This window comes from Chanodichthys erythropterus, chromosome 21 (assembly GCF_024489055.1).
Source record: "Chanodichthys erythropterus isolate Z2021 chromosome 21, ASM2448905v1, whole genome shotgun sequence".
In the NCBI taxonomy this organism is placed as follows: Eukaryota; Metazoa; Chordata; class Actinopteri; order Cypriniformes; family Xenocyprididae; genus Chanodichthys; species Chanodichthys erythropterus.
Window position 1 is genome coordinate 19,777,388 of NC_090241.1, and position 24,302 is coordinate 19,801,689.

The window sequence follows — 24,302 nt, forward strand, 5'->3', positions numbered from 1 at the left end:
AAGAACCACCGGCCCAATTTTCATGTTTAAGTATAAGAGTCAGATGACAGGCTCTAATTTAACAAACCAAATGCTTCAATTAAATCTAGCACAGAAGGTGCAAGCTTTTCGCCAATCAGATTGCCTGACTCCAGCGCTCAGATAAGAAAAGTCTGCCAGCAAATGACAAGGCCTACTGTTGCTGTTTTGCAGTCATGCAAAGCATCAGAAAGGAAGGAAGTGAGGCTCACATCTACCAATAAAGATTCATTTCATAACTGCCCTCAGATTGTAAACAAAAACCACTGATGTTCCCAATAATCTTAGTGGTGATAATACTTTGGGCTTGAAAACAAGTTAGCTAAGAGGTGTTCATTAAAATAAATCCTATTCTTTTACATTCACGGTAATGATTAGTTTAAGAATAAACCCGATTCAGTCACAACATACATTAAGGAGATAATATCATGATAAACTGGCGGAATAAGCCTTTGACATGCTCAATTACACATAAAACGCACAGAGACACATCACAGAGCTCAGGGTCATGGGGTCACATGCTGCATGCATCAGCTTCATTGATTTCTGCCTCATCGACTCATGGACAGAATTCCTAATTTGTGCCTTCTGAGCCACCCAGAGACAAAGAATAGCTTAATGTCATGTCGTTTTAACCTCCATTTTCATCTTTCTAAATGTTTCTTAAAAAAAAAAAAAAAAATGCTGATAATAGATCTGCAAGGTTTGGTTTCCAAATGTTCTAAGGAGATGGGCAGATATGTCAGGGTATTTTTTGTAATGAATAGAGAGAAGAAAATGAGAGTTGAGAGCAAGAACACCTAACGTGTGGCTGCTCTGAATTAAAGCATTGGCCTCATACTTTATCCCAGCTGTGGGAAAACTGTGGGGCCAGCTGCTGCAGGACGAGTGAAGGCTATATTTAAATAAAAATGAAAAATGAGAGAGGGGAAAACGCTGCAGGCTAAGCGTCTACAGTCCTGCCCCTACAACATTAGGAAAGCGGAAGACGAGAAACAAGGAAGAATCCCAGAACGAATGAACTCTTCCCTTCGAAACCCACAAGGGTTTGAGGAAGCATTGCATACTTATACAAAGATCACATTTTACTAAATATATGGAAATGTTTGTTGCGCTAGTATTACCCTTGTGAACAAAACCTCACGTTATGTACACTTTATGTTAATGACTACAGTGTAACATTACACCTGACAAACATGTTTTTTTGTTGTTGTTGTTGTTGTTGTTTTTGTTGCTGGTGGTGGTGTTTTTGTTGTTGTTGTTGTTTTACGGAAATGTCTTGCTCTAAACAGTAACACTGAAATGTGTAGTTAGACACCAAATGAACAGTTGACTTTGACAATTATAGGACTGATTACTTTTAGTTTAAGCCAGGTGGACAAATTAGCAGCTGGTAAATATAGTAATAATTTTGACATATTACTAGTTTATGGTCACAATATTTGGCATCAAATGAAGCAATGTACAATTTAAAGGGACAGTTCACTCAAAAATGAAAATTCATTCAGTATAGTGTATATTTATACACTTGCAACTGTATAACTTTCTTTTTCCATACAATAAAAGTGAGTTGTGACTGAGATTGATTCTGCCTAACATTGCCTTTTTATTATGATAATAAAAACATTTACACTTAACGCTTAAATGTAAAACACCATCAGGGTAACACACATGACACTAAAATAATGCAATAAACATTAACTCAATAACATAAAATGTAACACAAAACACACTGTGAATGTCCTTTTATATTTTAACATAAATTATACAGTAATTTATACTTTTTACTTGCAAAAACCATACATTTGAGAGTATTTTACTGTAAAATTACATATAATGTGATGTTAAACCATTAACATTTTTAACTAACAGTTAACCAATTAATGTTCATAATGTAGCAGTAATTTCAGTGTGTGTGTGTGTTATATATATATATATATATATTATATATATATATATATATATATATATATATATATATATATATATATATATATATATATATATATATATATATTATACAATAACAAAAAATATCTATTTATCCATGATGGTAAAATAAAGATATTGTAATAATTAAATAATAATTAAATTACTCTTCCAGTTTGTGCTGCTAGGTGACCTAAACAACCAAGGCTGTAATAAACAATGGGTGACCATGTTTTAGTCCCAAGGCCATTTGTGAATTCAATAAGATTGTGTAAGTAAACAGGACCATCCAAGAGACCAGGGCAAGTAGGGCTCTGGGCCCCTGGGACTGCAAGATCACGTGACCAGCCATACCAGACGGCAGCAAAGCAAGGGGATTTCCAGATTGGTTATTATTGTTGCAGACAGGAAAAGACTCCATTTAGATGCCAGAGATCACTGAGAAAGCCCTCTCACGGTTTGTCGTATTAGAGGCTTTATACCAAAGGTAATGGAGAAAGATCTGCTAGAGAGAGAGAATGAGGAGAGGATGTGAGAGGGAGAGATGGAGTGGGATTCCTTCACTGCACCAGGGGGTGGTGACAAACATTTCACAGATCTGCATCATTGATGAGACTCTTGACAGATGCAAATATTATACACTGGATTAGTGAACAGTAAAATTGTGTATGTCTTTAACAGTGTGTAACTGAACTAAAAAAATATCCTATAATCCATCGTTAGTGAGAAATTATTTTTCTGAATACCCACAACATTCTGCAACTTTGCTGGGAGTAATTAATTGTCTTAAAATGTTTTACAAAAAAAGTTAAATAATAATAATAATAAATGTTACACTGATCAACACAAGTATGTGCTGTAACAAATTCTAAATCTTATATTGCTGTTACTTTTAAACTAATCAGTAGTAGGTAAATCATTTAGTCAGAACCTAAGATAAAATTTGTCTGTAATCTATATAATAGTAATTTTTAAATAATCAATGGCTTATTCACATTAAGCAAGTATAGCATAAATATCCTCATACTATGCTTGCAAAATACTATTTGTATAAAATAAATGGTCTCAGTGCTGTTTTGAAAGTGTAAGAGACATATTCCTGTGGTGGGCCACAGTTAAACTTGTGCATCCCAGATTAGACTGATGGGTGTAATTTGACAAACATTCATTCATTCAACCTCAGAAGGAGAAGACAATATCTAACATTTGTTTTTCTGTAATGACAGATTATAAATGCATGAGACAGATTATAGATGCATGAGACAGTGGTAGTGCTGCTCTGATGGTTGCAGGTTTAATTCCAAGCAGTGACCCAGGAACTGGTGTGTTAGTGAGATCACAATTCTGCTCTATCATCATTTTGCATTCGAGCGAGGCACTTAACTTCAGTTTGATCCATATATGCAATTACTGTAGCTAATGTAAATGGCTTTGGATGAGAGTGCCTGCTAAATGAAATATTCTAATAAGATTAGGATTCTAATAAGAATAGTGAAATTAAAGCAGTGGTGTAAAGTATTTGAGTAAATGTAACTATAGTTACTGTTAAGTATCTTTTTGGCTACTTTACATGACTACTTGACTACATTTTCATATAAGTATACTCTTTACTCCAATACATTTGTGTTGAGTAATGCAATCACTCATTACATTTTGCATTGCACCTAACTTTTTCTGCAGTAGCTTATTTCTGCTATAAAGAAAGGATATCACCATCTTAAGGGCATCGAAGGTACTACATCTTGTGCGTTTTGCCTTTACTCACCCAAACTTGTCAACAATGTTACTTAACATGAATGCGAGTACATAGCGGGTCGTTGCTGAATCGCAAGTTTGATTTATGAGACGAGGACATGATGAGGCCAAAACAAGCATGTTCAGCGCAAGTAGACTTTGACTAGTTAATTTTACTTAACATTATTTTATTTATCTGTTATACTGAAGAGAGCTTTTTGAAGGATATTTACTTATGGCCTTTTTGAGCACTTCAGCTTAAAGGTGCTAAAGAGGATGTTTTGTTTTATACATTTTTGCAATATTACTTGAAACTGTCTTTACTAACTGATAAAAGACTATTTATTAGGTGCACTGAAAGGAATAATATTAATATACATCATCTGTGCACGAGGTAGGGCCTTAAAAACATCAGCCAATCGTTTACGCGATCATCGCGATGGCCCTCTGGCTTGTCAATCACTGCCATGACTTTCCTTGTGAGAGCCGCGCTCGAGTAACTTTCCACACTCCACAGGTGCCGCATGCAATGTTTTTGTCAGGAGACGGGAGTAACAACTGCAGATTATGAGTTACCTGCGGTGAGTCCGAAAAAATGAATCCACTAACATGACAGAGCGAATGCCGGTGGTAAACACTCGTTTTCCAATACTCGTACACGAGTTTCGGGAGGCGTTCCCTCTAAATGAGCTGTGAAGGAGGGGGGTTGTTCTTACGCATGCGCTCATTTCAAAAACTCACAAACAGTCTTTGGTTTCTCAGTCGACGAAAAGATCCTCTTTATCACCTTTAACTGAGACTTGGGTGTTTTTTTAGATGTTTAAGAGGCTGTTGTGTTGACCTTGATTTATTTCAATTTTGAGGTGTTTTAACTGTGAATAACTGTGATTTCCCTCTTTACAAATCTACTGCTTATGTTCACTGCATGAGGACTAGTGCATCTTTGAGCCTATATTCAGTACCAGTAAAGTACTAAAGTACTGTTAAAATCAGATACTCTAAGGCCTGGTTTCACAGACAGGGCTTAGATTAAGCCAGAATTAGGCCTTATCAATAGGGCATTTAAGTCTTTTTTAATCGTGCCTTAGGAAAAAAAAAAAAAAAAAAAAAACATTACGTGTGCATCATGAGACAAAATGATAGCACTGACAAGAAATTAAGAAGTTGCTTTCAGTAAAAACAGCTCAAACATTTATTTTAGTCTGGTACTAGATTTAAGCCTTGCATATGAAACCAAGGGTAAGACTTGAGTCATGTTGGAATTGGGGACTTGTAACTTTTAATAGAGTCATTTTCGTTTTAAGGTATTTTACTTAAGTGTGGTTTTCAGGTAGCTACTCTGTACACCTCTGAATTAAAGTTATACCTGTGGACTAAAATTACATTTCCAAAATGATATATAAATTATAAAATAAATAAATATAAACAAACAAACAAACTGTATAGTAAAAAACAACAACTATTTTCTCTTTTCTACAGTTTTACTTCTCTATCTTGCTCTCACTTTAATTGCCATTGTGGTACTGAGAGTAGCTCTTGCAGGATAAATAGCTTGTGATGTTTCTCATTTGGAAGTCTCTTTAAATAAACGCGAATGCTAAATGATTACAAATGTGACAATGAATAACCTGTTTGTAATTACCCCATATAAACCCTTGTGAAAATCCAATCCTGAACGTGTATTTGCTAACACCTTTTATCTGTCCTTGACATGGAACGGGAGAAATAAAAGCGAAAATACAGTATATTCCAGTTCCATGTTTTCTTTAGCACCTCAAACTAGGTACTTCCATTGATTGACATTGGCATCAACCAATCAGCGGTCGCAAAGCGTCAAGCCTGTGTTCGTTCGGCCCAATCAGCCAATAAGGAGACTTTAAGACGACATACGGTATTTCAATCGGCCATGTTGGTGAGGTACAGAGGTACACCATTACATTTCCCCCGCAGCGGGCAGATTTTAATATGCTTGAAATGTCAAAACATCACTGGTAATGTTTATAAAGCGCTTAGTTTGATGAGCATATCCGTTATCGTTCACTAGCCCGCCAAATAATCCGTGTTTGCCAATAAGAACAAGATCTCGGTCAAGCATCTTAAAAAATCGCGACTGTGATTGAGGTCTTACTCTAATAACTAGAACTGGCAGCATATTATTTAGCGTTCTTCCTTCCTATATTATGTCTAAATAACTGATCTCATAGATCACCAGGATGATATTTTTACATGCCCAGTGCAAATATAGGTAAAGGGGCGGGGCTCGAGAACTGTCACTCAAATGTTGAGCAGGTTTCACCAGCGGGGCGTCCACTAACTGCCGCAATATTATATTCATTGAGCGTGACCTTTCTTTCTGACAGAGCAAAAGTTTATGCGGCACCTAAAATAAATAAGGTGACTTCTGAGTAAGCAGTACTCTTAACTTCAACGCGTGTATGTAAATTGAATGCGCGCATCACTGTTGGATAGTTTACAAGACAGCTTTCAGAGAAACTGACTTAAGATTGTTTATGTTGAGGGAATTACACGAGTAACGACGTGGTCAGTGGTTATGTAATGACATGTAAACGTCACCATATGGAGAAAGAAAAACATACATTAGAAAAATGCAAATTCCAGACTTGGTCTGCTCTCTGTGAGTAAAATTAAATGTTTGAGACAATGTGGACCATTATGGATTTCAGGGCAGTATTAATGTTTTATTTATTTATTTCTATAGTGATGAGCCTATCTAGGCCATCCATCAAGGGGAGATTGACCAGGATAGTATGGATCGACAGTTATTCCACACATAAATGAGTCAGAGGTTGGTTTGGAGGCGGAGTCTGACTTTGTAGAAATACTGTCTATTGTTCCATCTTGACCAATCAGAAGAGCGGAGTTTTTGCCACACTAACCAATCAGTGAAAACCGCCCGCCCCCAAGCTCCGCCTAGTCTTCTATATTAACAGCTGTGCCGCCGTGCGAGCTCGCTACAGACGCTTAATAGTCTTTTTTTTATTATACACATCTTGTATTTCTCTTTATATTATTTTGTTCCGAGACCCCATTATATTCTTAACATTTAGGAAAAATGGCTGACACAAAAGTCGATACCAGCTCGGAAGTCTCCGCCAAGGTAATGCAACTTAAGTTATACCCTGATTTGCAGAGATGCTGCGTTTTTCTTCATTTGAATAAACGGGCTTTTATGAAATATGAATTTTGGCATGGGAATCGGTATACAGCACTATTGGAACACTGTTTGCAAATTTTGCCAGTGTTCTGACCTCTCACTGACACTTTGAACACTTCGTGGATTGTAAAACGTTAGGTGCTCTGAAGTTGGGCTTCTTTACGGAGATATTTGCAACTAAAAAAGGCTTTTTGTTCGGATTCTGCGCGGGTTCTTTGTTTATGCAGGCGGTTTTTCGGTTCCTCTTTGAAAAATATAATGAGAAGGATTGACGCGGATATTCGTAAGCACTATATATATTCTGCTTATATGGTTTGTTGAACAAGTTTCTTTATTACTTCGTATAGACTCAATAATTAAAGGTGCCTCGTACAGTCCGCGAGACGCGGTGATTCGTCAGCCCGCAGCCCGATCTGTCACACAAGTTACTGCAGCCCTCACGATTCATGATGGCACTGTGAATAAAGCACGTTTTCCGTGAGGTTTGAATGTGTCTACTTTATGTTTGAGCAGTGTAATGAAAACGGTAATTAATCTTAGAAAACATTGTTTACATTAGAGCCAACCTGCCTCAGATTTACGCTTTATTTAATTGGACTTTCCCGAGCGTTAGGGCGCGTTGTTTTTTAAGTTCTGTCAAGTTCGGGTTGTATTCACTTATGTAGTGAAATTGAGAGTTTATCATACATTATTGATCAAACTACTTAAGAGCTGCCCGGCACTTAATAGGCTACAGAGGAAGAAGTGGCGGCATGGGTGATCATTTCTCACATGAAAGAAAAGAGGTCTCTTATTCAGTGCACGGAGGAAAGGTTTCGATTGTATCAGCGGCTATCGAAATATGGAATTACTTCTATGGTCGATGTCAGTTTGTGTGTAAACTTACCCGCGATACCCCGCTGCGGATGCTGCAGTCTGGCTGACTGAATGAGTTCCTATTGTAGCGCGCGCCGCGGTCAGCTCAGGAGGTGAGCGCGAAAACCGAAGTTAAGACGCATCAGTACAGGCAGCTGCTCTATTTTTCATCGCTTATAAATGTAAACGTATACTAGACCGACGTCTCCGAAGGTTGTTTCTCGCAGTTATTCTACCGTTGCATGCATGAGCGCCGCGTTTTCAAGGCGCAGTGGCTCCGTTCAACTTTTAAAAACGTATCTCGCTCTGTTCCATTCCGTTGCGCACCGTCTAGCTGCTTGCGAGCGCGAGACGCGTGCTGTTTGAACGGCCCCGTACAGTGTATCAACCTAAACGATCGTTTTCCGCCGGACTTATCAAGCGTGTTGTGCTCAATCTCTGCTGATGTCATATAAGGATCGCTGGACTCGCCTACCAGCGCGGTGGGCACAACATTTCTGACCCGTTTGTCCTTTGTTAGGTTTTTTCTTGCGTCCTGGTCTTGATAAGCCTGCGTTTCTTAAGTTTGCATATGAAGAACGGATATGATTTCCGCTTCAGGCTATAAGGTTACTGCCCACGCTGTTTGTTTGATTGATATATGGGTCAGTATAATCCTGTAGATAGTGGCATATGTTCACTATTCATGTATGGTTCACTGGCGCTCAGTGGTGGTACAAAGCGGCATGTAATGGTGACGGTGTGAGAAGGCGTTGCAGGCGTGATGTGTAGACGCTAACCGGCTTAAAAGCTGAGGATTATGACCTAAATTTATTATTACGAGCGAGCTGCTGCGTGGAAGCACATCCTGTGGTATTCAGAGAGATGAAAAGTCTGCGTTTTTAAACGAAAAGATACAGTGTGTTCAATAACTTGATAGATAAAACGGCTTCTCTTAAGAATAATAGTAATTCTCGAGAGAACAACAATGTAGTGCTCGAAAAACCGAATTGTTAAAGGCTCAAATGCACAACGCTATTGTTCCCCCCCGTCTTTCTCTATCTCTTTCTCTCACTCACTCGCTTTCTCAGAGGCTTATCGGTCCTGCCTCTCTTTGGTCAAGTTAGCGCTCTTATTGGCTGAGTTAAAATATTCACTAATTGTAATCTGGGGGTTGTAGTTTTTTAGCGGGCGTGTCTTTATCAAGCGCAATGAGATGGATTATAAACTGAACTACAACGCGCATTGGCGGTAACGCCATCGACGTATCAAATTACAACACCTCAATATGGTCTTTAAACCAGGCGGGGATGGAACAGGCAGGCATCCAATGAATAAAGAGTGTGGAAGTGTCGCGTTTCAAATGTGAAATGAAAGCACGTTCCACAAATAAGAGAGGATGTGAATTCAGCACTGGCCTATTTGAATTTCCTAGATGAGTAACTGAAGCAGTTACAGATAAATCTATATATTTTTTTCATTTAGGACCTTAAAGAAAAGAAACAGGTTGAGGAGGCAGAAAATGGAAAGGATGTCCCTGCTAATGGAAATGCTGTAAGTTTCCTCAACTTTCTTTAGTGTTGACAACATCTGTAGTGCTTGTAATATGTATCAAAAGGTATTACCCGTGATAACTCGTAATGTCTTTTTAGGAAAATGAGGAGAACGGTGACCCAGAAAATGAAGTAGATGAGGAAGATGATGATGTGGCCGAAGAAGAGGATGAGGAAGATGATGGAGAAGGTAAGGGCTTTAGTGTGCAACTAATTGGATAAGAATAATGGAGACCTGCTGCTTTAGCTCCACCCCATCTGTTGACAACCAAAGGATGTAAACAAAGTTGCTTTACTAAGAATTAACTACATTTATAGGTGAAGATGATGATGAAGATGATGAGGCTGAGGGTGGCACAGGAAAAAGAGCAGCTGAGGATGATGACGATGAGGTCAGTTTGCACTTCATGTCATTGAAATCTTCTAAAAAGAAAAGTTTACCCCATAACTATGGTGTCTTAACTCTGTCTGGCCACATTTTTTAGGATGATGTTGAAACTAAGAAGCAAAAGACTGATGTGTAAGAAGCTACTCTGCTGGAAATCTCCTCATCCCTCCTTTCCTTAACTCGTCCATTGGGGGAGGCAAAAAACATGGTCATCATCAAGTAGAGTCCAGCATCCGTGTACACACACCTAACTGCAGATTTTGTAGAAACAACCAAGACTTCAAAGCTCTACCTTCTTACAAAATACTTTAAAAGGAAAAATTTGTTTGTATTTTTATTTACATTTTATATTTTTGTACATATTGTTAGGAGGTCAGCCATTTTTGACAGTGATCTCTGATTACCAAACGGTGCTTTGAAGTTGATGCTTCTCTATGAAATAGATTTTACTTGTGGTTTGACCATGTCATGTTATCTCAAATGAAACTTGTAAAAAAACAAAGCAAAAAAAGAAACGAAAAATGACAGAAAAACATACAAAAAAAAAAAAAAACTTTAATTCAAAGCATTCCAGTAACTTTGTGTATGTACATCAGTTGTATCATACGTAGTTGGACTGTATGAGAGGGCAAGGCCAAAAGAAAAGAATTTTCTTCTTTTCTTTCTTGTCTATTAAATTGCTATCTATTTGTGGCCTGTTTGATGTATGTGTGAAATTTGTTGTGCGACAATAAACCGAAATTTATTTTGTGAGTTTTTTTTTTTTTTTCCTTTTTTTTTTTTTTTCTTTCATGACTTTTAATGAGTTTTTAATGTTGGAGCTGTATGGGCAAGAATAATTGAACCAGCATTATCTTCAGATGCAGTTCATGTTTTTCATCAGCCTGTCAAAAGTAAATGTACATCAATGTAAATTATTCAGGCCTTTAAGACTCCAAGATCTGGTATAAATTATATTATGTTAAATAAAATTGACTGTGTGAATTCTTTCTTTTATATTCACATTTCTTTAGGCCACTTTGCTCACGTTTATATATATAAAATATAATGTCCTGGTAAACCCAATGTTATGGGGACAAAATTTTCTCTTCAAATGATGCCAAAAAAATGTCCCCATAAGGACATCTTATCTTATCCCCATAAGATGGCCATTTCCAAAATCATTGTCTTTGTGGGGACATTTTTTGGTCCCCCTGAGGAAAACAGTTTATTAATCATACAAAGTGATTTTTTTTTGAAAGAGTAAAAATGTAAAGAGTAAAAAAAAGTTTTTTTTGGTAATGGATAGGTTTAGGGTTAGGGGATAGAATATACAGTTATAGTATAAAAATTACATCTTTATGTCCCCATAAAACATGGAAACCCAATGTGTGTATAAAAGGTTTATTTGGAATTTATTCAACATAAATGAAAGTACTAGTGGTCAAATGTCACTAAACTTTTTTTTTTTCTAGTTATTCCATAAAGAAGGCAAGTTTGTAGTACAGATCATCAAAATCACAAGGTCCTCTTAAAAAAGAAACGACAAGCTCAAAAGTGATACTGAACTTTGAAATTTAAATATTGGAAGCTATTTTTAGCTACTGACTCGATGTAGTGACTTTAACAGCACCGTTTCATGGGATGATCTGACTGCATCATAAAATATAACAAACTTTAAAACATTTCAGTTCAGAAATTTTCTGTCAAAATAGGCATTTTAAAAACTACAAAAGTAATTAGTATTTCATGAATTGCATTTAGGTCACTGTTTGAAGCATGAAAAAAAAAAAAAAAAAAAAAAATTAACACTTAATATGCAAAACCAAAAGCTAACAGTGCTAGAAAGTGAAAGTGTTTGAGTTTTGGTTTTCTCTATGAACTCTCAGAAAGAAGAGTTGATATTTCACTACTAGCGGTAGAACTGTCAATCATGAGCACCAGTGACAAACTAAATGACAGTTGAAATGTGACCTGCTTTATAGACACTCACTCTGGTCATTCAAGCCCTGATCTGGTGTCACACTGCATATTGTCTTTTCATTTGGTCAGTTCTATTTTATGCATTTTTTTTTTTTTTAAAGATAAAACACACCATTCTGCCTGTCTAACTGAGACATGGGTGCTTCCCAAAGTTAACTACTTCAAAACAAGCCAGTTTTAATAAGCAGGAAGTAGGGAGAGGAAGTAACAAGTAGGAGGACAGGCTAACTTGATGAGGTGCCAGGGGAAACAAGAGACAGAGATCATCATGCTTTCAACTAAGGAGACAAGCACATATGAAGAAAGCAGATGATCAATGCTGAGGTGAATAGTTTGGAAACTTTTAGAGTGAAATTAGAACTGACTGAAAATGAATCCATCTAGGAGATTATAAGGATATAAGGAAGTTGGATCTGAATCAATTCCAGAGTTTTTTTCTGCTATGGTCTATGCATGATTCGTTTCAAACAAGCATTAACCTGCATAAACATGGACTTATATATATATATATATAATGTGGTGAGAAAGACACTGTGACCACATTTTAGCAGGATACAAGATGACTCTTGTCTAATGAACTAGTAAAAATACTTGTTGACAGTACTTGTTAAAAGCTGCATCTTTGAAAAGAAAAGAGAACAAATGAAACTGTTCGAATTAAAGCACATTCGCTAAGCTCAGCTGATTAGCAAATTTTTTTTTTTATCATTTATGCTTAAATTGTCTACTTCTTGAGGTGTCCACTATAAAGGGCCACAAATTAAACTTGATTGAGGGACGTAGGCTAAAAGTACATGCTGCACTATATCCAACTATATTATATTATATTAAAATGTACAATTTTTAATCAAATTAACTTGTACTCTCTACATTTCAATGCAAAAAAAAAACGTTATCACGGGAAAACTTTGGCTTACAGGCCCTGGTTTGGGTATTTCTGGTCTACAATGCAAGTTTTCTTCAGTATAGAGTGTTTCAGGGGCGTTGCAAGTGATAATTTGCAAAATACAAGTTTATGTTGGTTCAAGAGGCTTAGTCATTGGCTTTTGCATGAACTTTAATGAGGTTAGGGCATAAGGGTGTCACTCTAAGTATGATAAAACTAATTGGATTTTAATAATTATTAAAAAAAAAAATAAAATAGGCAGGACTTACATAGGTTCTCATGAGAGCCATCAAAGGTTCATCATGTCTGATTCTTTTGGCTAATGATTCCGAATGCACATTTGTCTTATGTAATGTCTTAATAAAGTGGCAGTCCTGTGCGTTAGATGTCAATGTTATTTTATTTCTTACTGGGTAAAGGTGTAACTACAACATCTAAACCACGAATAGTGGATGTGTTAATCAAGGTTTGTATGTGAGCACACATTTGGAGCACATTGATTTGCATGCAGGACATTGTTGAGTGTGTTCAGTGGGGTATAGAGATCAATAGTGTTCAAAAAGTCTAAATTAATTCTGCACACTCTATGCAATATGTGTCCACAAGCAGATTTCAAGGGCTTATGACAAAGAACATGGATGCATTTGAATGGTAATTAAATAAAATAATCATTATTATTAATCATTAACAATTACAGATGGTTTAGTATGATTACATAATAAAAGTATAATTAGTCAGAGCACTGGTAGGATTAACAGCACTAAAAAAAAAAAAAAGAGTAAATCTTTGTGCTAACAAGTAGGCTTTAAATGGTTAGTTCTATCAAAAATGTTACTTTCTGTCATTAATTACTCACCCTCATGCCGTTCCACACCCTTAAGATCTTTGTTCATCTTCAGAACACAAATTAAGATATTTTTGATGAAGTCTGAGAGCTTTCTGACCTCCCTATAGGCAGTAATGTCATAACCAATTTCAAGGCCCAGAAAGGCATTGTTAACCCTTAAATGCATGACTGTTTCGCCAATCATTCTTACATATTTGGGTCGGTTTCGACCCGGATCAATATCTAACACGGAAGGATCTCTACCTGTCGTGATAATATAAAACTCCTCTGATATTAGAGAAACAATTACAGAAGAATAAAATAAATCGTATTTTGTTACCTTTTGGAGCTTGAAAGGGCTCCGTTTGAGCAGATGTTTTATGCCATCATCACTGTCCTCGTCAGAGCTCATTTCACAGTAAATTCAGCAAATAATAGGCTAGTTTTATGTTTGAGGTCCATGAGCCCATTCGCGATCTCAAACGTATTCTCAAAACTATATAATTTTCAAAATCTTTAAAATCAATATTTTGATCGCTAACAGCTTCACCAGATCCATTCAGTAACATTTACAGTCATATTTCATTGCGTTCAGTACTTGTTTTGCAGTAAATTGCTGAGCCTTTTCATGTTGTTATTATTATTTCGTTTTCTGTCTGAATGAGTCGTCACTTCAGCATTGTGTATCAGACATTGCCACCTTGTGGAATAAAGGTGAATTTGCACATATTCAGTCATCTAAGATTAAATTATTGTTGTGCAGAAAAATATACATACACTCATACACACCTCGGGTCGTTTGCGACCCTATACAATTTTTACAAAAAATGAATACAAAAATAGGCATTATTTTATAATTTTATGATTTTTTTCTTGTTATATCCTTTATAATGAATTGATTGAGGAATACCAAGAAGGTTGCTGTCTAACTTTAAAAAATGAACGAGGAGGGTATTGAATGACGTCCCGGGTCACTAAAGACCCGAGGTATGCATTTAAGGGTTAAAATAGACAACAACTGTTCACATTGTAAACACAGTGCAGCGTTTCTGGGTTCTACATCAGAATGCCGGCTCATTATTGGCCACGTGATCAACGTCAGCCAATGCTGAGCTGGCGTTCTGATGTAGAACCCAGAAGCACTGCACTGTGTTTACAACGTGAACAGCATAGGAGAATGACAGGGAAGAGAAGAAATTGTTAAATAAAGTTGTTATTGCTTTGTTTTTGCACACAAAAAGTATTCTTATCACTTCATAACATTAAGGTTGAACCACTGCAGTCACATGGACTATTTTAACAATGTCTTTAGTACCTTTCTGGACCTTGAAATTGGTTATGACGTTGCTGTATATAGGGAGGTCAGAAAGCTCTCAGATTTCATCAAAAATATCTTCATTTGTGTTCTGAAGATGAACGAAGGTCTTAAGGGTTTGGAAAGACATGAGGGTGAGTAATTAATGACACAAATTTCATTTTTGGGTGAACTAACCTTTTAAATTGACTTATCTTATCTTATTAGAAAGATTTTTTACTATTCCTCACGTCCCATTAGCATGGCTGTCAATGGTCTATAGTGACACTTCTAACCTCAGTAAAACTACTTCAGTATACATATTACCACAAACCCACATACCTTGTGATTCGGGCACTCGCCGGAACGGAGCTTGTGCTCACTGTCCAAGCCAAACAAGCTGCAGCTATATCACCCAGTAGCCCAAGACTGGTTGCCTACTAAAGCTAAACAGGGTCAGTACCTGGATGGGACACCTCCTGGGAAAACCAGGTTGCTGCTGGAAGAGGCGTTAGTGAGGCCAGCAGGGGGTGCTCACCCTTTGATCTGTGTGGGTCCTAATGCCGTATTCAAATGAGACATTAATCCGAGGTCCTGACTCTCTGTGGTTATTAAAAATCCTATGGAAATTCTTGTAAAGAATAGGGGTGTATTTCCGGTATCCTGGCCAAATTCTCTCCGTTAGCCCTTAGCATTCACTCCTAATAATCCCCATCCTTTGAGTTGGCTCTATCACTCTCTCTCCTCTTCATCTATCGCGTGTGTGTTGTGAGGGAACTGGCACCGTTGTTCTGTGACTGTGGTTCAAGTGGATGCTGCACACTGGTGGTGGTTGAGGGGAGACCCCCCTGATATGATTGCAAAGCACTTTGGGTGTACAGTAGTACATAAGAAAAGCACTAATGTTTCATTATTTCATTTATTTATTCATTCAACATATGACTAAACTTTCCAGGTGTACACATCCTCACAAATGCACTTCACACTTGTTATGTGAAGCAGAATGAGAGAGAGAAAATCATGTGTTTGAGAGAAAGCAAGTTAGCTAGTCCAAAGGTCATTGTGTCTGTAAGTCTTGGTGTGTTTTAACTCATCTGATTTTTCTTTTTTTTTTTCCTATTTCACATTTTACCTCCAAATATTAACAGTAATATTTTTTACAATCATATTTTACAAATATATTTTACACATATAATAATATTTTACACTTTTTTTAGTAATGACATCAAAAATTTCAGTATTAAAATAAAATATATAATTTTACTGTAATATATGAAGACTTCAGATGCAAAAGCCTCTAAGTGCAATCTTAAATATTTCTTCTAAAATGAGCATTTTTATCAAGCTCGTAGGTTTAGGTTCAGTTATTTCACTTTAATGGCAATGAAAATGACCTACTAATTGCAATTAAAGTGAAATTACTGAACCTAAACATACAAGCTTGATAAAAATGCTCGTTTTAGAAGAAAATTTCATATGGCACTTTGAGGCTTTTGCATCTGAAGTCTTCATATATTATATACTACACTCTTAATATAGCAACTTTTTTTGCATCAGGATATTTGATCATGTAATATTCTGACATCACTCACATATCTTCTCGATAAGACATTGAAAGTCCTTCTGTTTCTTGGTGATGTAACAATCCAAAGAAGTCTCTAGTCCAGTAGAATCCATGTTAGAACTGCCTCTCTTTGAGTGCTTGCTCTAAATCAGTGTTGCATCCTTATGTTCCATTCATGCAGTGCATCCTCCCAAGGCCAAGCGTATAGGCATCCTGGGAATTTATAATATTGGCATGGTGCAAATTTGTATTGGTCAGTCATTTACACCTCTCTGTTTCTGGAATCCATAAAAGAAAAACAAGTGAGAGTGAGTCTGTCAGCTCTGTGTCTTTCTCTCTGTGTGAATTTTTCAGTCCAGTTAGTGATCTGGCTGCTCCTGGATAAACAGCATGAATCACAGTATATCTGAGGGTGTGGGTGGGAACTCCTCTGAACCCTCTCATGCCACCTTGTGGTGTTTTGAATAACCTGTTTTTATACAGTATTTTAGCAACCAAATTTACAACTGCACATGTGAGAACCAATATAAATGATTTCATATAGCAATTTATTATAAATGTGTGAGAATTTAATCCAGAAATCACAGTCTATCATTAATTAAATATACACATTCAAAGATTCAGACTGCGCTTTAACAAATTATTGTCATTTAGCATGTATATACAAATGTACAAGGGAGGATGTTATTCTTGTGTCACTTGTAGTTCAGCATAATTTTCATATTCAGCATAATTTATACGATAAACAATTACAAAATATCATTCAGAGAAACACTTTGATGCTTATTCGTTGTGCTTCTAGCAAATGAAGCCTATTATCCCCATCTACTGGACGTTTTTGTTACTACACAACTAAAATCAGTGTGGCTAGTACACTGTGCTGAACATCATCTAGAAAATCAGTGTAAATTCAATTTTTTATCTATTTATTTATTTATTTTTTTATAAATAAATAAAATGATCTAGTCTCAGTTTTTCCATAGGACAATAATTTTGCGACCTCAGAAACTTTGTGAATACAGATTTTGCTTTGTTGGGGATGCTGATAAAATTAGATATCCATCCATAACTAGATTTGTCCTGCTTTTTGACTGGTCATTTATCTATTCTCAGCTAACACTTCAACTGTTAATACTGCCATGAGTTATGATGTTATGTTATAGCCTAATGGCTTTGATATAACATGCATGATATAACATCAATGCAGTAAACAACACATGTTGGAGTCAATATTGAAAATGGTCATTTTTCTGGAAGAATTTACACACATACACACACACACACAAACATTAGTGTATATATATATATATATATATATATATATATATATATATATATATATATATATATATATATATATATATTTTTTTTTTTTTTTTTTTTTTTTAAAGAAGTTTTGTCTGCTCACCAAGATTGCATTTATTTAATTAAAAATACAGTAAAAACAGTTATATTGTGAAATATTATTACAATATAAAATAACTGTTTTCTATTTTAATATAATATAAAATGTAATTTATTTCTGTGTTGGAAAATCTGAATTTTCAGCAGTCTTCAGTGTCACATGATCCTTCAGAAATCATTCTAATGTGCTGATTTGCTGCTCAATAAACATTTATGATTATTTTCAATGTTGAAAACAGTTGTGTACTTTTTTTTTTTTCAGGATTCCTTGATGAATAGAAAGTTCAAAAGAACAGCATTTATCTGAAATACAAAGCTTTTGTAACATTATACACTACCGATCAAAAGTTTGGGGTCAGTAAGAATTTTTATTTTTATTTTTTTGAAAAGAAATTAAAGAAATTAAAAAAAAATTTCAGCAAGGATGCATTAAATCGATCAAAAGTGGCAGTAAAGACATTTAAAATGTAACAAAAGATTATATTTCAAATAAATGTTGTTCTTTTGAACTTTCTATTCATCAAATAATCCTGAAAAAAAATATTGTACACAAATATTTTGTACAATTGTACACATTAAATGTTTCTGGAGCAGCAGATCAGCATATTAGAATGATTTCTGAAGGATCATGTGACACTGAAGACTGGAGTAATGATGCTGAAAATTCAGTTTTGCATCACAGGAATAAATTACTTTATGAAATATATTCAAATAGTAAACAATTATTTTAAATTGTAATAATATTTCACAATATTACTGATTTTACTGTATTTTTAATTAAATAAATGCAGCCTTGGTGAGCAGACGAAACTTCTTTTAAAGACATTAAAAATCTTACAAATCCCAAAATTTTGAACTTTTAAATTATATATACATACATACACACACACACACATTCAGACACCTTAAACATTTAATTAATTCAGTTTATTCACTATAGTTTAAAAAAATGGTGATAAAATATGACAAGATCTCAAAGTTTAACTGTGTCAGAAAAAAAAAAAAATCTTAATTATGTCAGATAACACTTAAGCAAAACATGGTCAGGTCAAAGTGTCTGAATAATTTTTGGTTCCAAATTTGTATAAATCTGAATAATTGTTGGTTTGACTGTATATATATATATATATATATATATATATATATATATATATATATATATATATATATATATATATATATATATATATATATAAAATACACACCTTCATTTTAGTCAACACAATTACATTTTAAAGAACAGGCAAAGAACTGTCCAGTTGTATAGCCACTATGTAAGACAGGACAAGTCAAAGGGTAAATAAGTGTTACTTTTCGGAACTTTACAATTTATACTTTTTATGTAACTAACTAATTTAAAGTTATGACTAGTCTTAAAGAAAATAAAATAGATGATGACTAACTTGTAAATCTAGTACTCTAGTTTAAACAGTTTATGCAACCGGCAGTCTGGTTTTGACACTGCGCCAATATATCCGCTAGGTGTCAGTATACACACAATAATTAACAACTCAACATTGTCCTCTACACTCTAAGAAGAAAAGGTTCAAAAATGAACCTTTTGAGGTTCCTGGCGATTGCAACTGTGGGGGAACCTTAAAGGTTCATTTTTGAACCTTTTTAAAAAGGTTCTAATTGGAACCTTCACTTAAAGGTGCATTAAAGCCCATTAAGGTTCCATTTTGAACCTTTTCCTTTTAGATAGCAATAACATATATTAATAATAATTATTAAAATATAATATAAAATATACATTAACTATATGTCTTATATAACTTGTATAACTATATCTTAATCCCATTTCAAAACATTGAATACAGAACACAATGATTGTCTATAAAATGTTTAATACATAAATATAAAATGTGAGCACAGGCACCAATGGACAGAGAAAAAAGGAAAATTGTTTTATCATTCAAATAAATAAATAAATAAACAATCAAATAAATAAATTCATTCATTAATCTATACATTTCCATCAACCTTTAACAGAATGTAGCTGAATATCTATCATTTTTATATTATTTTTAATAATTTAATTTTTAATTTATATATAATTTTTAAGATAATGTTTAAACAGGACATTTTTATTTTTCAAATAATGTTAAGAGTGTTTCTCGGCTTTGAAGCATATTCAAGGTTGAAGATTAAGTACATTGTCATTAGAATAACATGGTCATATGACCTGGTCATATCGTCTACTTCACAGACTTTATCCCCTTGCAACATTATTTCTAAAAACAGACCGCATCCAAGTGTAACCCGTGTGGCTCGCTTATGCCCAGCGTGATGTGCGGCCAGCGACACCGGGTATTAAAACTTGGTCTGCGTTGTGTTACGTTGTGTTGAATGAAGAGACAGACACGGGACAGCAAGCAGTCGATTCACTGGATCTTTTTACTGAGTAAAAGAGAAAAATAAGCAGCCTCAGATTGAGTGGCCCTTATATGACTCTCTTCCATCGAATCACATTTCAAAAGGGCGGAAGAAAACATGAACATAAGGAAAATAATATAGAAAACATACCTGTTTAACAGAGACAAATAAGCAGCCTCAGATCCAGTGGCCCTTATAACACTATAAAACAAATATGGTGCGCCTCCATTACCATGTGCTTGTTTCACATAAAAGACAGAAATATACCTCAAAGAATGTAAAATATCAAAAATAATCCCAAGGATAGATAAAACAGTACTTTACACATAAGTTTGGGTTGAAATAAAGATATAAAAGATATAATTAACATTAGGTTTAAATAAAATTAACAGGATGACAAAGAAACCTACCTCTTCCATCGAATCACATTTCAAAAGGGAAGAGGAGGAGACAGGACAGGAAATTAGGTCATACTGTGACCTCGCATCACTTAAAGGAGAAGCGCACCTTTAGATCAGGTATCATAAAACGTATATGAACAATTTTGTGTGAATTATAACAATATTTACTAGTATACTTTGTATACCTGTTACACAAGGCACATCCATTTACAGTATATACAGCACAGGGTTGGGTGTACGTGGTTCCTAAACAAGAAGAGAATAATGTTATATTCAATATAACATGTATGTATTCAATATAAACGTATTAAATGATACATAATTTCCATTATTATTTGCTTTTAAGTCACAATTTGAAACACAATTTTACTCACAACTGAGGTGACATTAAGGGCTGGATATCATGATAATATTTCCTTTGTGGAGTGATGTTTCATATAGTCTGTCCTCTCACTCTTTGTCCGTGTCATTTAGTCCTCTAAAAGGATTTGGTGATCATCAAGCATTTGGTTTTCATTTTATCCAAGTGGATCCCAACGCTGTAATCATCTTCTCCTGAATAAATCTACCCACAAAAATATGTCTGCTATTCTTAAAAAACTTAAGTTGATTCTGTCTGGGACACTTACCCCAACTGCCCTTGACCTCTTTTTTGATACACATCTTGGTCAGACAGATTGTCCATCTAAAAAAACAAAAGAAATATATTATTACGCAAGTGTGTAATTTTAGAGAATGGTGGAGAGTAAAAACAGTTCTCTATATTTCCAGGTCTCCAACAAGCGAACAATTAAACAAGGTGTGTTCAGCCATTGTTACAAAATACCAGTGCCCGGTTGTGACATAAAGAGAGTATTTTTGGTGTTCCAGAAAAACAAAAATAAGGACTTAAATAGTGATGATGAGTGTGTCGAATCAGCGGTTCGGAGCGCCAAAGTCACATGATTTCAGCAGTTTGGTGGTTTGACGCGCAATCCGAATCATGATTCGACACGCTGATTCATAACGTTCTGAAGCTTAAAGGGGGTATAATGCTATATTCTGACTTATTTACACTGTTAAAGGGTTGGATTCTCATGCTAAACATGGCCAAAGTTTCAAAATACGAGTTGGACGAATGACGGAGTACTGTATTTCTGTGCCAAAAATACTACACCAGCTTCCTGCAGCAGTATTTTGAATTCGGCCATCACTAAATAAGTTGTTATTTAGTTTTTTTGGCACACCAAAAATATTCTCATGGCTTTATAATATTAATATTGAACCACTGTACTCACATGAACTGATTTAAATGTGTTTTTAGTACATTAATGGATCTTGAGAGAGGAAATGTCATTGCTGGCTATGAAGGCCTCACTGAGCCATCGGATTTCAACTAAAATATCTTAATTTGCATTTCGAAGATTAATGAAGGTGTTACAGGTGTAGAACGGCATGAGGGTGAGTAATAAATGACATTATTTTCATTTTTGGGTGAACTAATCCTTTAAGGTGCTTTATGCAACCGGGCACAGATAAGAGACAAGACTGGAAGAGTGTATGTAAGAACATGTCAAAGAGCCCTTCAGTTTATATATATTAGCCATGTAAGTGAAAAGGTGTTATTTCATTTGGCATACTTACATCTACAATACTTGCCAAATTTTTAGTGTCACAAGTCCTTGGACCCTTGGTAAAATACCCCATTTCCTTACTTTGCTAAACCTGCTACGAATTTAATTTAGTCTTTCAATACCAGTCAAATGTGATCTTTCTTGAATTAGTTTTTAAGCATCTCATGCCATGTGTCGCTTACCTGGTTCCTTACCTGTTCGTCTCATAATTGAGATCCCTCACTTTCATCATCCTTTGTCTTCAGTCCAGACCAATCCGCTCACCATCATCTACAAATACAAAGAGACTGTTATCATCCAGCTAAGTTCATTCAACCTGTCATCATTCAATCTACTAACCTGTTTATTCTCCCCATCTCTGCCACCTGCAATAATAAACCTTTGTGAACTGTATTACCTCTGTTGTCTCCTTCTGTCCGTGACACCATGACTCCTTTAAAAATAATATTATGTAAAATACTATAAAAGGTTTTATGAAACTGCAGGGCTCTTTGACACGTTCTTACATACACTCTTCCAGTCTTGTCACTTGTCACCAGGGCTAAACTAACCTTGTTGTATTGTTTGCTTGCTTTACCTGAAATTAAAGAAAGGCAATTTTAACCTCCATCTTTCTTTAAAATTATGCACTTACCTGTACTTCACTGTTGGAATTATGTGCACATCTGATCAAACAGATTATTTTTTAACTCCATTTGCTTTGTGATAAAAAAAAGTAATAAATACATTTTATAAAGAAAAAAATCTCCACTCTCCTTAAGTTTTTTTTGTATTGCTAGTGGGGTAGCTGATAAATTTCTGGTCACCCTGTTTGAGCAATACGTTGTGTTGAGATTGATCCATGTGAAATACCAAATCAAGTCCTACAAAAAAACAAAAAACTGCAGAGAGGTGCATGTTATAATGGTACTACTAACAGCTCAGTAATTTGTAATGATAGCAATATAGTTTAGCTAAAAGTATGTGGAAACCTAACCATCACACCTATACAAGTTGATGGGCATCCCATTCCAAAACGGGAATGCAATATAAGTTTAAAGCAATGTAAGTTGTTTTGGATAACAGTGTCAACTAAATACATACATGTGAGAAAATGCTAGTCACTGAATTCTTCAGTACAACCTATTAAGTATTTAAAAAATGTAAATAATAATTAATAGAGGTGTCCACATACTTTTTAAAACTTTAAGAGTAGATGTAATAAACTTACACATGAATGGTGTTTGTGGTCTTGGTAGGCATCTCAGTCTTTAGGTTTTCTTCTAATCTTATGAATTTAACTTGATCCTTCAATTTAGGGAATATTTTAGGTATCATAGTTTTCAGTTAGGTTCATTCAAGTGTCCGCATCAATTCCATTGTCTGTTAAAACAACAGGATTCAATAGGAGAATGTCATATCTTCTTAATTGTGAAAATGTCTGTTTTGCTGCAATGGGGAAGTTAAACAGAGTGTGCATTTTTGTGAGATAAACCTTGAAATGTAGGGATGATCACCTGGAAACTGTTGCCATCAACCAGTCAGCCACATGGATTTTCCAGTGAATCAGCTCTGAGCTCATTCTTGCCTCTATATGCAGAGAAATATTGCAATTTAGAAAACAATGCGTTATAAAATATGAATAAAAATAAACTTTTCATTTTTACTAAATTCTCTCTCTCTCTCTCTCTCTCTCTCGAGCGCGCGAGCAAACACACGCGCACACACAGTAAGGATAAAAAAAACGGGAAATATCTTGAAATAGTACATGTGGGAAAGGTGTAGTAAGTGGTACACCCGGAATTATTTCTCCAGGCCGTTAAATTGACAATATTGTGGCCGAATTAACACGACGTGTTCTGCTTAGGCCCGTCGTCATTTATTCATTATCACACACCTTAAAGTTAATGACATTAAAAAGGTGTTTCATAGCTTTTCAAAAAGTTAATAGTTTATTTGAGACGTTATGTTGTCTTACCTCAGATTTTTGTGTCGTTCCGCTCAGTCCCACTCGGGCCTGCTGCTGCCGCTTCAACATTTGTAACGGTTTTTTCCACGTGACCACTGACATCATTGCGCGAGAGAGACTTGTGGAGATTCAGTGCATTGCGTTGCGTACCAAAGCCCAGATGAAAACATTTAAAGCATTTTGAAGGATTTGCTTATTCATGCTTAAAAACGAAACAATATTAATAATCTCGTTTACTTTTAGTGAAAATAATGTACTTTTGAATTGCTAGTTATTTGTCAGTATTCTTATTTTGTAAAAACATTTAGGCACAAGCAATCTCAGCACAATGATTAACAACAGCTGTAGTAAAAGCAATAGTAGTAGTAGTAGTAGTAGTAGTAATGATAATAATAAA

General features: G+C 35.2%; 1 protein-coding gene and 2 long non-coding RNA genes across 5 annotated transcripts; 1 reads left to right on the forward strand and 2 right to left on the reverse strand.

Moving 5' to 3' along the window:
• The first annotated feature begins 6,642 nt into the window (after positions 1–6,642).
• ptmaa (prothymosin alpha a) lies at positions 6,643–10,384 on the forward strand. The gene is made up of 5 exons (XM_067373588.1): positions 6,643–6,799; positions 9,176–9,244; positions 9,343–9,433; positions 9,562–9,635; positions 9,729–10,384. The coding sequence occupies exons 1-5, from the start codon at positions 6,755–6,757 to the stop codon at positions 9,765–9,767; spliced, it is 318 nt and encodes a 105-aa protein (XP_067229689.1). The 5' UTR covers positions 6,643–6,754; the 3' UTR covers positions 9,768–10,384.
• A 9,027-nt stretch (positions 10,385–19,411) lies between these two features.
• Positions 19,412–21,167, reverse strand: LOC137011512 (uncharacterized). Of its 2 annotated transcripts, XR_010893483.1 has the most exons (6): positions 20,974–21,167; positions 20,719–20,883; positions 20,530–20,590; positions 20,354–20,432; positions 20,094–20,144; positions 19,412–19,967 (listed from the first exon to the last, which is right to left on the reverse strand). It is a non-coding gene; the product is annotated as an uncharacterized lncRNA (long non-coding RNA). The 2 variants fall into 2 exon arrangements; XR_010893482.1 differs by lacking the exon at positions 20,974–21,167 and having other exon boundaries at positions 20,719–20,966.
• Positions 21,168–21,372: 205 nt separating this feature from the next.
• On the reverse strand, positions 21,373–23,970 carry LOC137011204 (uncharacterized). 2 transcript variants are annotated; one of them, XR_010893453.1, is made up of 4 exons: positions 23,915–23,970; positions 23,454–23,526; positions 23,168–23,319; positions 21,373–22,838 (listed from the first exon to the last, which is right to left on the reverse strand). It is a non-coding gene; the product is annotated as an uncharacterized lncRNA (long non-coding RNA). The 2 variants fall into 2 exon arrangements; XR_010893454.1 differs by having other exon boundaries at positions 23,432–23,526.
• Positions 23,971–24,302: the final 332 nt, after the last annotated feature.